The 20000-nt window shown below is 49.5% G+C and overlaps 1 protein-coding gene across 1 annotated transcript in view; it reads right to left on the reverse strand.

Annotated features, from left to right (window-relative positions):
• The window catches only part of LOC143506320 (plexin A3-like), a 55041-nt gene that overhangs the window by 9519 nt on the left and 25522 nt on the right, over positions 1-20000 (reverse strand). The window contains exons 4-5 of the mRNA XM_076996293.1: positions 6770-6910; positions 843-943 (exon numbers count right to left, since the gene is read on the reverse strand). Of these exons, the coding sequence (XP_076852408.1) occupies positions 843-943; positions 6770-6910 (242 nt within the window). The remainder of the gene's footprint in view (positions 1-842; positions 944-6769; positions 6911-20000) is intronic.

Here is a 20000-nt window from a genome sequence, read left to right on the forward strand (position 1 = left end):
ACACACACACACACACACACACACACACACACACACACACACACACACACACACACACACACTCACACACACACACACACACACTCGTTTGCGTTTGAGCCTCCTCCATCTCTCCAGTTCTCACTCCATGAATTAGGGCACATGCTGCTCCACCCACAGACGTGCTGGTGCCACCACCACCGACGGCGCCCCTGCCAAGGTTGGGCCGCCACGCCAGGACCATGGGGGGGCGCCCAAGAGCCAGACACAGCTCCTCCCCCTTTACTCCGAAGCCCCGGCCCATTGTACGTAAAAGGGCAACAGAACATGCGCAGGGGTGCCGCCACCTGTCATTTCCCATGCGTTGGCATGGCAGCACGAATAAGCTGTCGCCAACGTGGCATGCTGATTGGCTACTGAGCTCCGTGAGGAATCATGGGTGGTTTTCATAGGCCGGACCCCTGCACATGCTACAGCTTTAAACAACGCAGGCTGTACCCAAGACAACACACAGCACACACACACACACACTTCCGCACCCTGCTCAGCCCTCTGTAGTCATTGCTCATGACTGAGGACCTATAGGACTAGCAACCTGGAATCAAGGAGCAAAGGGCACTGTTGAATTTCTGGAGTGCCTGCGTGTTGTATGGGAAGAAAGATGCAGACTGACATCACTGACACCTTCTTAGACTTGCCGTAACTAAACATATTTTCCAGGAACTGAAAGCATCATCGGTCGGATGATGCTATCGCATGTCCATGTATGGGTATACAAGAAATTCAGCACATCGGCAAACGTGTAATTTAACTGCCAATTCCAGCATCAGCGTAGTGTCTGTGGTGGAAACAGAGGGACTTACTTGTTGTAGAGGACACACCAACCACAGTGTGGGTCCCCAGAGCCCAGACAGCTCCTGCAGGTCCTGTACTGAGAACAGCTCTCCACCGGGAGACGGCTCACCTGCGGAGCACAGCAAAGCATGTCTTACCATGTCTTACAGGACATCACCACAGAGGCGAAAATACACACACATGCTTGTTCTTGTGGCAATTCAGGACATTAAATAAACACATACATATCATATACACACACACAAACAAACATACATATTAAATTTACAAAAAAAAAAACTCAATCTGCTTGAATTCAATAATTCTAAACCACTAAAGGACAAAAGGTTTAGTTCTTGTGCATGTGTCATACACATAATGTTTTGGCTGATATCTAGCCAGCTTGCTCTGTTCCGTGCGTTCCGGTGTGTTCCGGTGTGTTCCGGCGTGTACAGTCTCAGAAGCCCAATGTGCAACCCCACTCACTGAAACAGCACCGTCACTGCCCTCGTCACCCCTCCCCCAACCACCTTTGATTTTACCACCCGAGCGTACACACTAGAGTACACTGGGCCATTTTTTTTCAAAGCTGGCTTTATTTCTGCACAGGTGCCTTCTGGGAGCTGATCTTATCGTGCTAAGCTCTTTTTAAGTACCCCTTTACACTTCTACCTTCAGCTGAACAGGCTGACCACAAACCTGACGGGCATTCCGGCCTGCTGGGCACTTTTAGTGGGAGCGGTCCCCTATCGCTGTTAATCGAATGAAGGACCCTGTTGTTTGGGTGCAGGAACTAGCCTGCCCGCCGTGGGGTTTCCTGGGTGGAGTTGCAGGGCCCTTGGTGCAGAGCCCAGCTGCTCTAACCGAGAGGCTCAAGCCGATGCCCAGAGGCTGCTAATGCGGTCAGCGGTCGTTACTGTGCAAAGTCAACACTGAGAAAATGACCTTCTATCTAGAGTGGAGACAATAAGAAGATTGCACTTTGCAATCTTGCAATACAGTCTAGTCTTGCACAGGACCCAGACAACAGTGTTGGGGGGGGTTTCACATGCCTCCAGTGAGTGGCAGAAGGAGGTGTTGGAGAACACAGCAAACACTAATCAAGACAGAGCAGCGTGGAGTTTCAGAATTTCTAACACAGTAGGGAACTGGTTTTGTGACCGGAGGGTCATGGGTTTGATTCCCAGACCTGGGCCCATGACTGAGGTGCCCTTGAGCAAGGCACCTAACCCCAACTGCTCCCCGGGTGTCGGCCTAGGGCTGCCCACCGCTCTGGGCACGTGTGCACCACAGCTCCCTAGTAATCACTAGTGTGTGTATTTGTGTGTGTGTGTTCTAATTGCACAGATGGGTAAATGCGGAGGACAAATTTTGATTGCGGTGAAAAAAAAAATCACAATTGACAAATACGGCACATTTAATTCGTTTCTGTGTCTGTCCAGGTGGAACCCCACTACACCACGGTATGAGGAAGAGTTGGAGAAGAGTTGGAGAGGAGTTGGTACAGAGCGTCAAGTCTGAAACCAGCTACAGTTTGCACCATTTTAACGGGGAGGAACTGCTGTAACTTTGAATTTGAAAATGCACGTGGGCGCCGAGCCAAACGCCCATCTGAACGTACGCTTATATAAGGAGTGGGGGAGGCGAGGCACAGCCATGACACTCGAAAGGATGGCGGGGAAGAGATGGAGTGTGCCATTATCACCATCACCTCCCATCCTAGTACATGTTTGAAAAAGGCTATTACTGATGATGTTTCTATGCTATAAGCTACCAGTGGGGTGTGTGTGTGTGTGTGTGTGTGTGTGTGTGTGTGTGTGTGTGTGCACGCGTGTGTGTGTGCACGCGCGTGTGCGTAGGCACAAACTTGTATCTGTCTGAATAATGATGATTTGATCAGTGGTGGTGTGTGCTGGTAGCAGGCCCGGTAAACAGTTGTCGGATCTATGCTGGACAAACGCCGTTTATCAACGTGTTTGCAGTAATAATTACTGAAAGGTCATTAGCTTCATTTCAAGGTGTTCTCCCACACACCAACAAAGCTGGCGATGTCAGATCGTAAACACCTAGGTTACGTAAACACGTGTAGGGAAGGGAAGACATATCATCTGTATGGGCGGAGCCTCCGGGAGAGACCAATCACAGATCAGCCAATTAGCCTGTTTTCTTCTCAACCATATGCCATAGACCAGTGGTTCCCAAACTTTTTCTGCTGTGCCCCCCTTTAGTAGATGAGAATATTTTGGAGCCCAGGTTTATTTTGGTATATATAAACAAATAAACGGACTAAGTGGAATACCACCAGCGCGAGTACGAGTCAGCGATTCACCTCTCCTCTGTGTGCTTCGTGTTTCACTCGCCTGGTAACTGTCCAAGTTCACTTCTATCCGGGACAGAGTGGATATTTAAGGTTGAACTAACTCCGAAAAGAGTTACAAGCATAGAATTAAAGACTGAATACATCTGTTTTTATGGATCGGTCACATTGTTACTGATACCCGATCTAGAATTTTTTCAGATATTAATATCGGAATCGGTGCATCCCTAATATTGACATATGTGCACGTTTTATTTCCAAGCTCCGCGCCCCCCCTGCAATAGCTCCGCGCCCCACCTAGGGGGCGCGCCCCCCACTTTGGGAACCACTGCCATAGACAGTTTTTCAACAGGCCAATCAGGCCTCTAGCTAATACTAGAATAAGGTTATTGAAGTAAGGCTGTGTGTGGTGGGTATAGTATCAGTGTGGAACATCCCTGCAGGATGCTGAGGGAGAATCATGTGTTTTTCTGCTGGGGCTTTAGCACCACAGCTCTGAAAGTCCTACTTCTCTCCTTTGATCAAGGCCAAGATTAGACACAGCAGCCAGAACATCCAGAGGAGGGGATAAACAACCCCACCCAAAAGAGGAGGGGATACACAACCCCACCCAGAAGAGGAGGGGATAAACAACCCCACCCAAAAGAGGAGGGGATAAACAACCCCACCCAAAAGAGGAGGGGATACACAACCCCACCCAGAAGAGGAGGGGATAAACAACCCCACCCAAAAGAAGCTCTGCTTCTCTGGCACGGAGCTGCACGTCGCTCCATGTGAGTGAGCGAGTGTGTGTGGGAGTGTGTAAGAAAAAGAGACAGAGATGGAGAAAAACCAAGATAGAGAGGGGGGGGGGGGGGGGGCAGGGGGAGAGAGGGAGTGTCAGGATGTGTGCGCACGTGTGTGTGAACGTACGTAAGCGTGAGTGTGAGCATGTGCGTGTACACTTGTGTGTGTGTGTGTGTGTGTGTGTGTGTGTTAACGTACGTAAGTGTGAGAGTGTGAGCATTTGCGTGTACACTTGTGTGAGTGTGTGACTGAGGGTGGGTGAGGTGTAGCATGTTTGTGCTCCATGTTAATTTATTCTGCTATGCAGCATCACTTGAAGACACCGATTTATAATCTGGCTTATAATCTGCTGGTTCCAGGGCAAGCGTGTCTGATGCCCCCCCCCCCCTTGTGTCCATTGGGAGAAACCAGCACCCTGCACACTCTGAGGAGTTCTGAACCTCCAGTTCTGGATGCGCTCTGTACTCTGCGATGGCAGTGAAATTGTAAACAGCGGCTCCCACCCTTGGCATTTATTGGCCATAATTGAAACACGTCCGCAGACCCGGTGCCTCGGCCGGCCGTTTTGTGAGCAAATGCGCCCTTTGACCTACCTGTTCACCTGCCGCTAATGAAATATTCAAATGTGCCTGCAGGGGTGGTCAACGTGGGGCATCAATTATTGACTCCCTGCCTCGTGCTTCATATTTCATATACTTCCTATTTCATATTTCACAACGAGCCGTCATCCTTCTGCCCTGCGTTTCCACGGGAGACCTCCACGGCAGTCCACGGGGAAACGTGAGCAGAAGCCCACAGCGGTCAGGACGTGAGGACGCGGACGATGCCGTGAGACACCCGCTGGTCGGCGCGGGGCTGAGGGAAGAGCGATCGCACGCCAGCACACGGGTGACAAACACCTCGTTCACTATCAGGCCAACAAACAGGAAGTACAGGTGCTAGGAGGAGACGGTCTGGATTCGGCGCCACTTTCAGTCGGCGTGTGCTAGCAGAGAGGGCGGGTCTGACTCAGTGACCTCCACAAGCGAGCAACGTTTTTCGAAACAAGGCTGAATCGGGCCTGTATTAGCACGCTTAGACGGCGTTTAAGGGCGGCCGCCATGATCTGCCCATAAAGAAGCTTTTAATCAGCTCCCATCGATCCCGGTTGATGCCAGCTTTAACACGCACGGTGTCCTCAGCAGTTCCTCACCCCAGTGCCAATATCCGGAGCTGACTGGGGAACTTTTCTGCACGACTGACTCCAGTTTTGGAGACAGTGGTGGGGAGACAGACGTCTCCTCCTGATCGGTGCTAACAGGCCTGGCATGAGCAGGGTGGCCTGAAAGGCTCGGGCGGCGTGAACATCGCTGGTCCACGCCCAGTGAGCAGAGCATTGAGAGTGGTCAGGTTACACTGCCTTCCCAGTGACCACCCCACCCTACATACTCGAGCCAAAATTCTCTCCTGCAACTGCCTATATGCCCCACTGTGACCATCTACATACCCCACTGGGAGTGCCTACATGCCCCAGGGGGGTGACTACATGCCCCACTGGAGTGCCTACATGCCCCACTGGAGTGCCTACATGCCCCACTGGGAGTGCCTACATGCCCCAGGGGGGTGACTACATGCCCCACTGGAGTGCCTACATGCCCCACTGGAGTGCCTACATGCCCCACTGGGAGTGCCTACATGCCCCAGGGGGGTGACTACATGCCCCACTGTGAGTGCCTACATGCCCCACTGGAGTGCCTACATGCCCCACTGGAGTGCCTACATGCCCTGTTCTACTGCCCGGGGACAGCATGAGTGGTAGAGGCCCTAGAGTATCATTGGCTTGCTGGGACCAGCCTTTACAGGTTAGGCCTTTGCAGAGGCGGAGACAGAGGCGGAGACAGAGGCAGAGGCGGAGACAGAGGCGGAGACAGAGGGGTGCTTTCTCGAGAAGCTGCCACTCGATTCCCCAGCGTCTGAATGCAGAGGCCACGTCTGTGTGTCTCTCAGCCCGCGCTTTCAGAAACATGCACAAAGAGAGCAATTTCAGCACGTCTCTGCATTCCTCCAGGGCCTCAAACGAGCATCGAGAGGAAGGTTTCGACAAGAAACACAGAGCAAAAGAGTGAGAGAGAGATAGAGAGAGATAGAGAGAGAGAGAGAGTGAGCGAGAGAGGAAATAGAAAAGGAAGAGAGAGAGAAATAGGGTGTCATTCTTTCTGCAGCTGTAGTGTGCCGAGTGTCTTTCTCCACTGTAGAGGATCTTCTGTGTAGGCCTCCTCCTCCTCCAGCTGTACATGAGGGTGGAGAGAGGGTGGAGAGAGGGTGGAGAGAGGGGCCTCCACTGCACCAGCCTCTGGGTGGAGACGTTTCCCCCCCCTACAGACCTTATAAAGCCCACCAGCTGGGACTCCCATTCACACGGCAGCTAGTAGTTCATATTCTGTCTTCCTGCAGTGCAGATGTTAAAACATATCTGAGATTCCGGTTGTGGCTCTCCAACAAAGCACAGAATGGAGAGGAGGGGTAGGGGGAGGGGCCAGGGGTGGGGCCAATGGGGGAGGGGCAGGATGGTGAGGTCTCAGCTTGGAGTCAATTCCACCTGACAGACGTCTCTTTATTCTTGCATGAGAGGTCTTCATCGGTGCAGAACAAGTGTTCTTGTGTGCACATTGTGTGTGCACAGCTCAGAATGAAGGAGACAGTCCAGGACACCAGAGTTACGCTTTCGTAACGTCCTTGTCTGCATAGATCTCAGAGGCGGAACACTACAGGATATGTGATCATAAATGACACACACTCACGCACTACTGTACAGTATCACCCCCACGTTAAGCAAATACAGTGTGTATACCATCAACACAGAACAGCTGTTACCTGTTTGTCACTCAGCAGGTAGATGTACTGGTAATCGGGACTGAAGACCATGTCGCGCAGAATCGGGTTCCCCTCCACGACCATGACTTTCTCATACAGCAAGGCATTCTGGGAAGGTGGAGGAATGCCATCCACTCGTATCTGAAGAGGAAAGAAAGAGGATTTGAAGAACTGTATGGTTCTGACCTTGCCTGAATCCTGAGGCACAAGTGCTGGGTTTTAAACTAGGTGTTAGTGGGGAGGTGGGTGTGGGGGGGAGGTGTGGAGGCGACGTTTCTTGTCGCTGCGTCGTTTTCTCCACACTCGACTGTCTGATGTGGGGTTCTGCAATATTCTCACTCATGTGCCAATTGCTTTGGCTGACCCAGAAATGAAGATCTGAAGGAGCTTGTGAAGGCAACACACACACACACACACACACACACACACACACACACGCGCACACACACACACACGCACGCATGCAAGCACACGCACGCAAGCACACGCACGCAAGCACACGCACTCAGGCAGCCTGGATCCAGTTTGCTGCTTATGATCAGATGAAAAATAAAAAATCAATTACATTTTAATGGCACTATATCCCTACAAACAAAAACACAGACACACACACAGAGGCATGCACGCATACATGCAAAATCAAACACACACGTATATAAGCAAACGCACACTCACTCACACACTCACTCACACACACACACACACACACACACACACACACACACACACACACACACACACACACACACACACACACACACACACACACAAGCTCCCCACTGCTTCATCATTAGCATCTTCTCTGTTTCCTCACACTAATAATTAGAGTACTGCACACGTTCAGTAAAAACATGCTCCAAAAATGTCAAATTCAAAACATCTTTGAAGTGATAGAGCAAAATATAAAAAATAACTAAATAAATAAAAGGCAGAGTGAGAATGCGAGAGAGAGAGAGAGAAAGAGAGCTGGTGGCATGGGTGGGAGGAGTGGGGGGGTGGAGTGGGGCGCACGTGTGGGGGGAGGGGGGGGTGAACAAACCAAGTGCAGCAGGAATGGCAGTGCTCACCTATTTACCCTTCCGCTAGCGGGAGGGACAGGCAGGCGTTCCGCACACCCGCGTCCTCATCAGCGCTGACGGAAAAGTGACAAGACCCGGCAATGAGAGCCTGAGGAGTCTGCCTCAGAGCCCAGATCCAGACAGGGGGTGGGGCCAAACGGAAGGGGCGGGGGAACTGGAAGTACAGCGGATGGTGGGGGAGGGGTTTGAGGCGTTGGTTGGCGGCTGTGGCAAACGTCACACCCATCAAGCTTGGACCTCCTTAAATATCCAGGTCGGACCAAAAGTGACAAACACCGTTAGCCTGTTAATTAGCTGCCTCCTCGTAGCCACAGTCGCAGTAATTAGTGTTGACAAGGTGGCATCAATTAGTCGAAGGCTGCCATATTGGGTGTCGCAAGTCGCCGGCCAAGTCGGAGCGCGTGAGTCAACCACCAGCAGGGACAGAAGGTTCCGGAACGTGACGGACTCTGCCCGCCGTTTGTCAATGCACGCACCACCAGCTGTAGCCTGGCGTTTGCCAGCCGCCGGCCGCGCAGCTCACGACGCGACGGCGTATCGCATCGTTTCATCTCCACCAGCCGCCATCTGCATTCGTCTCTGCCGCTGGGTGGGACCGAACGGATCGCTAACCAAATCCCGCAGCTGCACCTGTAGCACGGCCATTAATATACTGCCTACGGTTCCGCCTCCCGTGGAGGTCACGGTTACACAAGCCTCGCGAAACGCTGGGTTAGCGACAGAGGGCGTCCCGGAGACTAGCGTAGCAGCGCGGGGCGGAGCAGATCAGCCACATGCTTCCTGCATGTCCTTCATGGCTCATTTGAGAGACTCTTCCTGACGCAGATGCCCTCTCTGGGGTCGCCCGCCTTCACGCACATGCCTCTCGCTCGTCAAACCTCCATTCGGGGGGGTGGGGGGTTTAGCGGCACGACTGCAGGGCTGGAACTCATTTCAGTGGCGGACACGTCAACCCGCGCCTGGCACGAGCATCCTGTGCTTAGGACGAGTCAAAGCAGCGAAGAGTTCCCACTGCAGCGTGGGCAAGAGAAATAAAATAGACTGCTATCGCGACAGAAGCCAGAGGCAACTCCAACCACAATAAAACCACCAGACCTCCTCCAGCTTGGGTGCTGTTTATAGAAACTGGGGTCAGCCAGTCCCGCGTCTGGCTTGCTTGCGGGGTACGTGGATATGGAAGCCGAACGGCCCACGCGCTGGCGGGACACCATTTATATTTGGGAAATGGTAAAACACGGTACCAGTGCAACCTGTAAAAACGGAAAATATTTCCATGCTGTCAACATGTCTTCAGACTGGAAAAAAAAAAACAAAACTCTTGTTTTCATCACACGAGTTCTTTAGCTTTCGAAGCTGCATTATGCTGACACACTGGACGCAGAGCAGTGCGAGACCTTGCTTCAGAAACTCTGGTCCGTCCCTCAGATGGTTCCAGAACGTTTTGATGGTTCTCTCTGAGAAGCTGGGTACTGCCCTCTGGACCGCCACACAACAGGAGTTTTTCCTCGCCACTGTCGCCTTTGGCTTGCTCATTAGGGTTCTGGACCCATAGTATTGTTAACCTTTTAAATCCTGTAAAGAGCTTTGTGACAACATGTGTTGTGAAAAGCGCTATACCATTAAACTTTGATTGATTGATTGATTGAACAGCAAATGCAATGGATGAGGGCAATTGAAATTTAGTTAAATATCACCTTCCCAATTGCTGGCTTTCCTGACGCTCGAAAGATACCACTGGCCTGGTAATCTGTCTATTAATCACTGCACCACACAGACCTGGTGGGGGCGCTGTGGGTGTCCTGCGACCCAGCAGGGTTGATCGTTGCCCAATTTCTTCCCTCATCGATCGGGAGAGGAGAGAGGAGAAAGAGGAGAGATGTCGGGTAGTGGGAGGAGAGCATTCTTTTGCTCACTGGGACGCTTGTTTCTTAGTGATTTTGAAGCCCTCCTCTGAGCTCTGATTCAAGGGTTGAATGAAAGGAGTTCCTTAAGTGGAGCTGGGTTCATTTTCTTCTTCATTCACCCTCCAACTCCATCCCTCGCTCGCTCTCTTTCACTGAAAGATGTCCTTCCTTTTTTTATTGCTTCTCATGATCAAATTATGAGTTTGTTTCTACAATAGCAAGGCCATGAAAGCCTGCAGTTCTGTATTTCACCTAAATGCAGCGCGGGGTCTTAATGTCCAGGTTCTAAAGTGCAGGATCCTTCCTGAATGTGTGCTGATGGCATGTGTCCTGATACACACTCGCACGAGAGGATTTCTTTTGATTAAATGATAAGGACTGGAACACGTGGTGGGGGGGGTGGTGGGGCTGTGTGGGGTGTCAGGACATACACAGGACACATAACGTGACCCCCCCCCAGCAATGTCTTTTCATACCATAGAGACTTTCTCAAACTGAGAGAAGATTAAAGTGATTTATGAAATGTGTAATGCCTGCATGAATGAATTAAAGACAGGAGATGAAGGCGTGTGTTGGGGAGGGGCGTCCTGCTGTGGGGATTAAGGGAGAACGCCATGACCCTGTCCTTGCAGCCTGCGTCCCGGCCGGACGGCTGCGTGGACCATCTCCAGGACAGCTCCATTCATCAGGCAGACGGAGGAGCAGACAAAGCGAGAGAGTCAGAGGGGGATGGAGGAGCGCAATCCACACAATAGAGACATGGTGATGGAGGGAGAGTGATGGAGGGGAGCAGGATGGAGGGATGTATCGCAGGGGGGAAATTGGATTGTGCAGCACTATTTAGAGAAAACAAGGTTTACAGAACCCGAATGCTCAGGCAACGTAATCAGGCTGTGTGAACATGTGACATGCAAGAATTACACATGTACCAGCAGCACCTAAAACTGCTGGACCCATGAATCTGTATCTGACATCTAGGCATGTTGAAGCAATGCAGTTATTTCTGGTCCATTTTCCCTTGACATGCACACGTGTAGCTCACATGTAACCCGCATATAGCTCACGTGTAGCCTTCTGAGAGGACACATCCACACCATAGATAACAGGAACAGACAAAATAAACAGATCAGACAGTCAAATATGTACAAAATGATGGCAAAAGGCAGAAAATATGTGATCACATTATAAAATCAGTTTTAATTTAATCCATTGGAAGGCTTATGTTTTTATAGGATCAGCAGAATGATTCACAGCTCAAGGCTTGTTATTTTACTGTGGGTATGTAACAAAAAATCCCCCTTTTAAACCAACACGATGTAATCCTACATTTTCACCCTTATATGCAATTATAATCAGGGAAGTATTCTCAAAACACAGCTAACCAGCACTGAGTCAGTCGGAGTCCAAATCAATTCTATTTACTCCTCTGCAACAGGTCACATTTCGGTCAAGTTAAGATCACTAGCAAATATTGCTATTACATATAATGGCACCTAGTAGACTGTGTTCCAATTAAACACAGCATTTTCTTAACATTTGTTAGCATTAGGCAGCAGACGCTGGGAGAAGCGGCGTGGGGATGTGGGGTGGGGAGGGTCTTTTTTAAAGGCTGGAGATGAGTGAGATGAGGCAGGTGTTGGAGGCAGACTCAGACGCACACACACGCCGCACGGAGACGGACGAGCGGGTCGTCTCCGCTGCTCTACCGCAGATCTGTCGAATCGCGTTGCCCTCGGCAACTCTCCGCACCCCGCGGCGCACGGAGGGTTATCTGCGTCTGAAGGAGGGATTTTTTGTTCCGGTTTCCAGCGTGTTGAGAGCAGAATAACGACAACAGTAGAGCTGGGTGTGTATGTGTGTGTGTATGTGTGTGTGTGTGTGTGTGTGTGTGTGTGTGTGTGTGTGTGTGTGTGTGTGTGTGTGAGTGTGTGTGTGTGTGTGTGTGTGTGTGTGTGTGTGTGTATGTGTGTGTGTGTGTGTGTGTGTGTGTGTGTGTGTGTGAGTGTGTGTGTGTGTGTGTGTGTGTGTGTGTGTGTGGGGGGGGGGGGGGGGGGGGCGCACTCACAAGCCTCTCCACGCCTCTCAGACTGATAAGAGGACTCCTCTGCCCATCATGGGCAATTGATTTTACATTAACATCAGGGAAATGGGGGGTTCGGAGGGGGGGCCTCTCCCGTCTCAAAAATGAGGTCAAGATCTTCAAGCTCCAAATCCATCTTCTTGGGGGGTGGGGGGTGGAATTAGAGAGGTGGGCGGGGACACCCCAGGAACTGAACAAAGGCATCTGTAATTCAATTAATGCTCTTATCCCATTTAGCCCTGAGAGGCGCCAGGCAGAGGAAGATGATGATTTTGGCCCTCACTGCTTCAGCGTCTGCCCCGCCCTCAATCTGGACCGCACCACACCACCTCTACACCACCACAATGCCACAGTTTTAACCTTCTGGTGTGAGGAGTGCCTAATGCTTTTCAAAGTCATGGGGAAAGGGGTGTATTACATGAGTGAATACGAGGAACGTACAACAACATGGACCCATCGGCAAAAAAGACGTTTTAGCATATTAGTGGCGTTTTAAGAGGCATAGGGGATTTTAACAATCTGTGCGGTGGTCTGAGGTTGGTTTTCGTTGCTCCAAAATGACTGAGAGTCCTTCACATACTTCTCATCACTGGGAAGGATTTTCCAACACGTCTCTAAACCCTGTGACCCAGAGGTTATTTGTTTCCTGCTGGCTAAGAGGTTATCTAAATATTTGGCAGCAAAATCACACTTGTCTGGTATAGGCCCAGCTGCCTTGGGTGGCATGCTATATGCACACATTGGTTTAGCAGAAAGGCTAAATCAGTGTGTGTGTGTGTGTGTGTGTGTGTGTGTGTGTGTGTGTGTGTGTGTGTGTGTGTGTGTGTCTCTTTGAGGAAACAGTGTGCTCAACCACCAGTGACCACTGGGGAGTGTCTAGCAGGCCACAACTCTGGTCCTAATGTCCACAGTCTACACACCCTTCCACACAGCTCCAATACACCAGCAATTACTCACAGATGTTCGAGTGTGCTACTGCATCACAGTGGAGTAATTATAAGTTGGGCCTATCTGGAATGCTTCATCCTAACCAGGACCCACCTATCCTTCAGCATTTACGCTTCAGTGTCAGATATCTGCCTGCACTAAATCACAGACTGAAAAATCATTTCCATCAGTCTGGTAAAACTGCGGCTTCTTCAGAGGTTCAATCGCCATGCGATTAATGACAAGTTGTTGATGCTAAGTTGCTTAGTGACAATTCAGCAGGACAAAAAACAAATAAACACAGAACATAAATGACACCAAAAGCCTAGTAGGACATGTATCATTTGTAAGCCTGCAAGATTCTTTCCCATAAGCCAGCAGTTTAGTGTAGTCCCCTTGGGCGAGTGGACCAGCGAGTGGAGTCAGGGATGAAGGGTGCAGGCGGGAGAACTGGAGCGTGGCCGGCTCCTCGAGCGGCATGCGTGGATCACGTCTGGCAGCCATGGCAACGCTTTTTCGTGGTTTGGACAAGGGCCTCGGCGCGCCTGTCACGCTGAGCCCGGCGGGTGTAGAGAGGCACGCCGGCGCTCTCAAGAGCCTGTGACAGGGCGCGAAGCAGTCAGGCTTCACTGAACACCACAGCCTGCTGCCCAGGTGCTCAGGATGGGGCCCGGGCCAAGGGACCGTCAACATACGCACACCTCGCAGACAGTGAGGAAGACAGGAAACAGGAAAGAGGGAGGAGAGGGGAGAAAAAGAGAGAGAGAGAGAGAGACTGACAATGAGGCATTTCAGAGCCCTTGAAGAACCTGTTTGCATTCAGAGTGGGGGGGGGGGGGGGGGGGGGGGGTTGCTGGTGAGGGGTGGAGTTTGAAACTTTGCCAACGACCCCTAAGAAACTCCCAGAATTCTACTTTAATCCGGTTGACCCCTCAGTCCTGAGCTGAGACTATGGCAAGGGAAACATCAAACTCAATAAGGGAATTAATTATGCAGGAAATTGCATGTTGGTTTTGCACATCCTTGCGGTATTACATATGCAGGAATGCACAAGCAGAAACACTCACACACACACACACACACACACACACACACACACACACACACACGTGTGCGCATGAGGCACAAGCTGCCATGCTGTTGTCAGTGTGTTTGGAGTAGATCTCCTGTGTTTATGTTAGCAGGAGAGGGAAAGTCCAGGAGCTCTCGGGCAAGTTGATCCATTCCACAGCTCCTTTAGCCCGACGCGACTCCTCACGCCTCTCGAAAACATGAAAGGCCGGGAGCTTCGAGGAAGCCTGCATTCATCTCACAAGCTCAGGATGCAGCCGTTTCTGCGGGAGGGATCAGGGAGACGCCACAGCACACGGCAACCGCATCAGCACTCGCGCTAAGCGCAGCTCTGACGCGGGTAACAGATGACGCCAGCGTGCACAGAGAGCTGAGAGTTTCAGGATGACACAGAAGAGAAACAAAGGCAGCCTTAGCTTTCCCCACTGATAAACGCCTACTCCTTCCCACTCCTATGGAGATTATCTTAGAGTCACTCTCAATCCTAACACTACAGGTTTAATTTTCCAGCGAGAAAATGGTTTGCTTCTGCTACAATTTCCATGTATCCAGCATCTTTGTCGTAACAATATTCGATGCAAACAATTAACCACTTCACACATGAGGCCCAATAGTGTTTGTTACCACTTGTCTGTTATGCGGTGATCTCAGGTGGTACGTGGCCTTGTATAGAAATATGATACATTTAAACACTGTAAGAACTGAGAACTAAGAACTGAGTCACTTTGAACACCAGATATCTAACAACACAATGGCACAGGAATGACCTTCATTTAGTTTAGTCAGCTCTCAGACTGACTAAAGCCTGGTTTATACTCGACGCGCCGCGAGCGGCGCGAGGGTCCGCGCGGCGAAAATGACGTAATCGCGGTGGCTCCGCCCGTGCGCGAGGGCCTCGCGCGCTGTCGCGGCGCGAGGTCGTGCACCTCCCGAATTTTGTAACTTCGCGCGCGCGCCGCGCTTCAGCGCGATGGACAAAGTCATGTTTGCCGGGTTCATACACCTATACAAGGTGGAATTAATGCACTTGTACGTCACTTTAAAGGTCAATTTCAATATTTCCCAGCACGTTAAACTTAATTAAGTTAAATATTTATACATGTACTCGAAATGAATCGAAATAATTCGCTTTTTTATCACATTAGTTTATGGTTGTTTATTTTCAAAACGCCCAATCTTAACGTCTTCACGTTCTCTCATGTGTCGCCCTGGAATTACAAGAGGCTCGTATTTGTTAACGTATCGTTTCGGACAACACTGCAAAGCCATATTTACGTTTGATGCCTGATGTGTATATATACGGTCTCTGGTCAGGTAAAAATGTTCTTTCCCCGTTTTTGCAGGGGTTTTTTATTCTCCACTGCCACCTATCGCCACCTATCGTTTCGGAGAACACTGCAGCGACGCTCGCGACGTTCGCGAAAGTATAAACGCCTACACCGCTCGCGCAGGGTCGCGCGAGGTGGGCGGAGCCGCGCGCTACGGTCGCTCGCGAAAGTATAAACCAGGCTTTATACTCGACGCGCCGCGAGCGGCGCGAGGGTCCGCGCGGCGAAAATGACGTAATCGCGGTGGCTCCGCCCGTGCGCGCGGTCGCTCGCGAAAGTATAAACCAGCGTTGTTAAGCCTGGTTTATACTTTCGCGAGCGACCGTAGCGCGCGGCTCCGCCCACCTCGCGCGACCCTGCGCGAGCGGTGTAGGCGTTTATACTTTCGCGAACGTCGCGAGCGTCGCTGCAGTGTTCTCCGAAACGATAGGTGGCGATAGGTGGCAGTGGAGAATAAAAAACCCCTGCAAAAACGGGGGAAAGAACATTTTTACCTGACCAGAGACCGTATATATACACATCAGGCATCAAACGTAAATATGGCTTTGCAGTGTTGTCCGAAACGATACGTTAACAAATACGAGCCTCTTGTAATTCCAGGGCGAAACATGAGAGAACGTGAAGACGTTAAGATTGTGCGTTTTGAAAATAAACAACCATAAACTAATGTGATAAAAAAGCGAATTATTTCGATTCATTTCGAGTATATGTATAAATATTTAACTTAATTAAGTTTAACGTGCTGGGAAATATAGAAATGGACCTTTAAAGTGACGTACAAGTGCATTAATTCCACCTTGTATAGGTGTATGAACCCGGCAAACATGACTTTGTCCATCGCGCTGAAGCGCGGCGCGCGCGCGAAGTTACAAAATTCGGGAGGTGCACGACCTCGCGCCGCGACAGCGCGCGAGGCCCTCGCGCACCGGGCGGAGCCACCGCGATTACGTCATTTTCGCCGCGCGGACCCTCGCGCCGCTCGCGGCGCGTCGAGTATAAACCAGGCTTTAGCATGCGCTAACTGCAGGCGCTAACGGCCCAGAGTCCTGAACGCGCACTCACACTTAAACAGTCAGCAGAGGGAGCCTCAGGTGGACAGGGCTGTCACACTGAGGTAAACAGGAGAGCTCAATTTCCTCCAGCCGCTGTACCGCCTTTCGAGTTTTTTTTTAAAGAGACGTTAAATTTTCAAAGCATTAAATCTGTCTATCTCATGTCACGTTTGTGTTTCCTGTAACACAAATACTCCCATCTTACCCAGTACTCTAATACAAAATTATAATGTACACACTTTAAACTGCATTCTTTAATTAGGATTAAGATAACATCAACCACAAGCCAAGTAGAACACTGAAGGTGTGTCCCAATTGCATGCAGCACACTAACACTATAAGGTATATACTACATACTGATCTTAATAGGTTGGGTTACCGGGTTAGTACACAAAATATTAGCGTACTACTCCATTTCAAACTAACGGAATGGTGAAGCATTGCTATGACACTGCTATGCTATATCCTTGAAGTCGATAGGGATTTATACTTTAAATAAAAAAATGGAAATGAGTGAAACATTTTCTCATACTGCTTTATTTATTGAGTTTACATGTAAAATTTAAGTTCTTTTTTTTTTTGTAAAGTGTTTTTTTCTGTCACAGCCTTCACAAGTTTACGACAGTAAACGATAGCTTTTAGAATAAGGGGCATGCACTGATATTAATTTCCCGATGATATACGGCCACTTCAGTTGGAATGGGATGACTAACACAATCAGTTGGCAGGTGGGCTGTTCTGTATGTACTGTAAATAGCCTACCTGATTTCGACACCGGTACATACAAATGTCTCGATGGAGTGTACAATGTATATTCGTATTATAGTTGGCTAACGCCACATTAATTTCTTTAGCTTTAGGCAGTATGTGAAAATATACCTCATAATTCTTACTGAATATAATAATATATAATACAGGCAGTGGCAGAACAACTTTCCCACTTTGATTGTTGCATTCACACTGAACACGAATGGTGTAATTAAATTAATAAATCTTCATATTCTACCTTGTTTACAAATATAGATAAATATAGCTGCCGTCAGTTGGCTGGGTAATAAATCTATATAGGTTCCCATAGCTTACCTAGAAAGGCCAAACACCACTAGCAAGACTGCTAACTTAATTCTTATTTTAACGTGTTTCAGATTTCTTAATAATATAGCAACTTATATATATATATATACTGGTTATACTGAATTATTGTACTTAAAAAAACCCAAAAGGGATAATCCAAATTGTTTATACATTTGTTGGACTGTAACCATCGCCATTGAACTGCTTATGTTTTCTGCCATTTTCCCAAAATTTTCCAGACGTGAGTATTTCCTCATCCATTTTGCTTGCATTATGGAATAATAGCATCCATTCAAACCATACTCAAAAATTGACCAATTCTAAGTGTGCATCTCATAGACTGTATGGCGTATGAGGCATCTTAAATTTTTGAGTATACTCAAGCTTGACACTTTTTTTTGCTACATTCCATATACTCAAAAACTAGTATTAGTACATAGTATGCAATTGGGTCACACCTTAAGTTTTCTGCCTGATGCTTTGATTAATTGGGGCTTGATTGCATATCTGTTGCTTTAGTGGATTTCTGTTGGGTCTTTAGATGTGCACACCTAACTAGAACAATACTGCTAGCATGTGACAGCAGTGCAACAACACCACTGTGAGGTTACCCAGATAACCACACTTATTAATCTGCAACTAAGATCTTGAATGACGTCAGGATCTTCACAGAGGGGGAAAAAACATGCTATTTTTTACCAATCTAAAGTAACGTGTTTATGTACTTTTCAGTGCTTTAATTGCACTACTGCAGTGCATGTGCACGAGCACGCTACCTGCAAGAGCTGGATCTTTGTCGGGAATCAGGCCGTGCATGTAAACACACAGTAACACGAATGGCTGGCAGCGTGGCCGGGCCGAGTCATTACGCCACACCAAAGCGTCGGCAAGGACAAACAAGAATCGTGTCGCCACGCTGGGGAACAAGTGTAATTAACGGCGTGTATGCCACGGCGGAGGGCCCGTCGTGTTAACAAGGCTCTGACGCACGCAGGGCCCCGTTCCTCACATCCAGCTACATTTGCGGGATGCGAGCTTCAAGCTGGAGCTTCAGTCTGGAGCCCCCACTGCTTTTGCTCAGGACGGAAGGGCCTCTTCCGTCCCGCTCGCGGAGGAGAAAGCACCGCCCCGCCATCCCGCTCACACTTACCAAGAAAACACTGCGTCTGAGCTCCAAACAGAACCACCATCTTGGTCTGATCTCATCAGTCATGAAAAGCTGATTCCTCCACACACTCCCTCTGACTTGTAAATCAGCAGAAAGGCCACATGCTGGTTTTAAACTCCAAAGACAAACAATTGGAGGTTGATTAAAATTTACGATTGATCGTGTTTATTATGTTTAGCTTGGCCTTTGGCCTTGGAACCTGAAACCCTGACAAAAACCATTAGTTTGAGACTGAGAGAAGCCAGGTGGCTATTATCCCCCCCTCCCCCCTCTCTCTCCCCCTCCCCTCCCACTCTCTCTCTCTCCCCTCCTCTCTCCCTCACTCTTTCCCCACTCTCTCCTTTCTGTGAATTCCCTCCACATATACAACGACATAGCCAGCGTTCCATGTGCTTCTGCTCTGCAGCACGTGGAGAGACCATGGGAGGAGCTTGGAGCTTGCTTTTCCATAAGTGGTCACCAAGCAGGACACCTCTCCCCTCCTCCACTGAGAAGAGAGAGGGAGTCGCATTACCTTTTAACAGAGCCTTAAAGTAAATCCTGTCCCTTCTGCAGCTGCGCCCCCCCCCCCCCCCCCCCCCCCCCCACCATGCCCAGGTCTTAGCTCAAGGTCTCCAAAACCAGGCTAAGCTTATCTTAAGGTCTACCCATTTTCAGAAATCCTCCCCATTCCACCAACTGCAGGAAGCCTCCATGAGATCGATGAAGCTCCTTTAGTAAGTTCTGCCAAACATACTGGCACATTAACGTGTAAAGGCCAACCTTGCTGGGTTCCTGTTGGTTTTTGTTGGAGAGTTCGCCCCTATCAAACATCTGCCCTTGAGTGGTGCTAGGAGACTGCCACTCTTAAAAAAACACAACTTATCATCTCCGCCACAGTGAGATCAGCGCCATAATGCATTTTGGCTCCAGGCGGGCTTTCGCTCACGTCGGTCTCCAAACAGACGCAGGAAAGTCAGAGAAATGACCAGCACTCATTGTTTGGTCCTCGCTATCACACAAACTCAGTTGAAAAAAGAAACACACACACAAATATACAGTAACCTTACTGGTGACCTTGTACAGACTGCTCTGTCTGCCCAGGGTCCCAGTTAATACACACAGGGCTACAGGTGCCATTTGTCCAGTCTATACGCTTGCGGCGCACCTGAATTGGTTTCTCTCTGCGCTTAATAATTCAATTGGAGACAGCTGGAAGCCTTGTGATCTAATTCAGGCCCTCATCAGTCTGGGCCGGGCATAGGAAACATGGTGCGGAGTGGACCAAAAGCACATCGGCCATCTTCCCAGAGTCAACACTGACTCAGCTATGAGACCAAAGCCAGACAGGAATGAAGGTTTAAAGTTCCGGTCTTCAAACACTGTCCTACTCTCTGGATACAAATGAGTCATCCTTTACTGAACTTAACCCCCAGATTATAAGGCTTGTTTAAGTGTGTATGTATGTGTGTGTGTGTGTGTGTGTGTGTGTGTGTGTGTGTGTGTGTGTGTGTGTGTGTGTGTGTGTGTGTGTGTGTGTGTGTTTGAGATATTTTCATGCATGGCTTT

The sequence above is a fragment of the Brachyhypopomus gauderio genome, unplaced genomic scaffold, assembly GCF_052324685.1.
Source record: "Brachyhypopomus gauderio isolate BG-103 unplaced genomic scaffold, BGAUD_0.2 sc454, whole genome shotgun sequence".
Taxonomy (NCBI): Eukaryota; Metazoa; Chordata; class Actinopteri; order Gymnotiformes; family Hypopomidae; genus Brachyhypopomus; species Brachyhypopomus gauderio.